The sequence below is a fragment of the Littorina saxatilis genome, linkage group LG8 (assembly GCF_037325665.1).
Source record: "Littorina saxatilis isolate snail1 linkage group LG8, US_GU_Lsax_2.0, whole genome shotgun sequence".
NCBI classification, from domain to species: Eukaryota; Metazoa; Mollusca; class Gastropoda; order Littorinimorpha; family Littorinidae; genus Littorina; species Littorina saxatilis.
In genome coordinates this window covers 51,411,906-51,415,193 of record NC_090252.1, presented here as the reverse complement: position 1 = coordinate 51,415,193, position 3,288 = coordinate 51,411,906, and the positions used below count along the sequence as shown (strand labels likewise).

General features: G+C 43.9%; 1 protein-coding gene across 1 annotated transcript in view; it reads right to left on the bottom strand.

Moving 5' to 3' along the window:
• Positions 1-1,647, bottom strand: part of LOC138974719 (uncharacterized) — an 11,753-nt gene extending 10,106 nt beyond the window's left edge. The window contains exons 1-2 of the mRNA XM_070347442.1: positions 1,479-1,647; positions 70-873 (exon numbers count right to left, since the gene is read on the bottom strand). Of these exons, the coding sequence (XP_070203543.1) occupies positions 70-873; positions 1,479-1,647 (973 nt within the window). The remainder of the gene's footprint in view (positions 1-69; positions 874-1,478) is intronic.
• Between the last annotated feature and the right edge of the window lie 1,641 nt (positions 1,648-3,288).

Sequence of the window (3,288 nt, the reverse complement as noted above, 5' to 3'; positions counted from 1 at the left end):
AAGAAACTGCACAACAAACTGCATTGTACATGTATACGCACACACTTTATCGATATCAATGATACACACCTTTTTGCAAAAGGCCTGAAGCCGGAAGCGTTTTGGTCTTGTCCACAACTGCATATACATCTCCACTCGTTGTTTCCTGGGGCTTGTTTCGCGATTTGTCTACCACTGCGTAGACATCCCCACTTTGAGCTTGCTTGATCTGGGCTCCCGGTTTGTCTACCACTGCGTAAACATCTCCGCTGGGGGCTGGCTTTGGCTGTATCTTTGGTTTGCTCTCTGCTGCATTTTCTGTAGAACTGTCTGTTGTAAACTCGTAAGGATTCGAATTGCACGCATCTTCTCCGTTTGGGTCGGCGTAGAGGGCAGTGTTTATATCCTGGTTCTTTTGGTCTTGCTTAGTCGAGGGTGGGTCTGAGCCAACTCTGACAAGAGAACCACTGGAACCTGGAGTCGCTGTGTTGGAGAAGAGAGTGACCTCAAACACCCCTGCAGCAGCAGACCGCTTGGTTCCTGTTTCAGGAACATTTTCTGACTTAGCCAGGATTTGGTCTTGCTGTCCTGCAGTAGCGGAGCCAGAGACAGCTGTAGCATGAGTTGATTCAGTCACTGAGGTGTTGCTGGCGTCAGAAGGAGCTGCTACCCTTTGCGACTTCGAGGTCTCTACCACAGCGTATTCTTCAGTGCTTTGGTCATTGTCGGTTGCGGTCTGGTGCAGGTTGCTGTTTATGGAAGGTGTCTGTGCAGTGTTATCTGGATTGTTAGGGGTACATAACTGTATAACAGTGAAGGGTTTGGAAGTAGACTGTGGTATTGGTTCTGTTTCGTCCTCAGTTCCATAGAGAGGGTTTTCGTGTTCTTCAAAATCTGTAAAACAAACAAGAACCTAAAACAATCTCCATGTTTTTAATCAGTTATTGAAACAAGAAAAAGTGTGTGAGAGAGAGAGAGAGAGAGAGAGAGAAAGAGAGAGAGAGAGAGAGAGAGAGAGAGAGAGAGAGAGAGAGAGAGAGAGAGAGAGAGAGAGAGAGAGAGAGAGAGAGAGAGAGATTGAATAATCTGTTATCATTTGTTTACAGTCTGCATATTTCCATTTGTTTCTCAGATCATCCCATAGTCACACAACCATCACCTCTACCCGACTTACAGTTTAAGAAAATAGCACGCACTCTGGCTGCATTTTAAGACAAATTACACCGTCTCTTCCTGACCCTCTCTTTCAAAGTGAAACCTCTGACGACAAAAGCAAAACAAAGAAGACGTCATAAAATGAATAATGTCGTCACGCAAGCCTTGTGTCGCCTTTCGTGCACGTCTCCCAGAAACCGACAAAGAATTTCCAGAACGACGTTTGTCTCGGTAGCTTCGTCATATCAGCAGTAAAAAACTACTCGTAAGGTCACCGCTAGGCGGTGCAAGTCTCGCTATCGTTTATCATTAATATTGCAAAAAGCTGTATGGCTTGAGCTTACCGTCGTCATCCTTGGCTTGGTGGACGTGAGATTTGTGTTTCTGTAGCCTCCACTTGCGTAATAAAAGCCACACGACAACAGCGATCAGGACGATGACAGCAACACCACCAGCTGCACCTCCAGCTATGGCGGCTACGGAAAAAGTACTGTCCGCGGGATCTGCAAACATGTTGTTAAGAAAAGAAAATGAAAAAGACGAACTCCGAAAATAACTCGATGTTGTATGTGTTGTTGTGAAAGAATGAATACTCGAGGCAAACTTGTTACACCTGCGCCTTGTCCACTTGTTTCAGTCACATCTTCTCGCTTATGACTGGCCTGCAATGGCACGTGTGAAAGTTTGCCTCAACAAAGGCAAGAGTATTCATTCTTTCATAACCAATAGAAACCAGACAGAGTTATTTCCGTTGTCTTGATAGAAACCAAGATACGCCACAGACAAACAACTGTCGCTTGGCCATCGGGCTACATTTTCTCACTGTTTTAGCAGACTAAATGATTACACCTTAGTTATACAAATAAAGGTTGGTTTACTGTCTGCCCATTATGTTTATGCATGTATGAGTGACTACTGATTTTGGTATCACCCCTTGTTCATAGACAGTGAGCTGGGAAGTTGATGAATTACCCCGCCCCCGTACCCACACACAAACACACAGATCGAACATATGCATGTATACTTACAATTTATATTAAGTGTTATATTTGCAGTTTTGACGAGGCTCGTCTTTGCTTCAGGACCCCATTTCATCTCACAAGTCCAATGTGACTGCATCAGATTTTGCGAAATGTTCCGAAAAAGCAATGGCTGGTTTGGTGGCAACCCGCTCCATCCCACAGTGGGTGGGGGGTTTCCAGGCTGTGTCCGGTTGATGGTGCAGACACACGATTGGTCTTGCCCAACAGCAACGAAAAATGTGTCTGAACAGTTAGTCTCTGGACTTCCAGGTTCATCTGCAGTACGGAACAAATTAAAAAGGGATTGAAAAAGTGAAGATAATATTTATTCGACTATGCTGAGGCACAATCATCGTCCTCTGAGGTATCCGTCCAAGTTGATCAACAAACACACTTATAATGTGTGTCTACTATCACGGACACACGGGCAAAAAGACACATACACTCACAGAAATATATGACAACACACACACACACACACACACACACACACACACACACACACACACACACACACACACACACACACACACACACGCACACACACGTTACTATCACCGCAATCACCACCACCACCACCACAAAGAAAATTTAAGTTGAGGAGATCCCACGTTATTTTTTGTCCACGGGCCCAATCTACCTTTATCCTGAAAGATTTGCAATCAAGGGTCAAGGCCACGTCTGAAGGGACGCTATCCACATTGAGAGTTTTACATAGAATTTGCCAACCTAAACTTTGAAACGTAAATAACTTTATGACAAGTCATAAAAACAACATACACTACCATCAACAAGATTAGAAAACATAATATTGACAGACTATAACAGTGGCAAAGAGAAGACAAAAATGTAAAATTTTACTGATTTCAATGTGTCCTGTCTCAGTTTTGCCAGGACCAGGCACGATGTCAACGTAGAATGTGTGAGTTCCGGTCTCAGTCCGAGATACATTCGCATTGAAAGAGCAGCTTCCATTGTAGTACTGCTTATTGCCTTGGGTGGTCATCTGTTCCGTCACGATTCCGTCAGATAGGAAGGATATGGCACCCTAAGGACAATCGTTATGAGTCAATGTAATTCAACTTTTTCATTTTGCCTTTATTTTATAGTGTAGGAAACATTTTGCAAACAA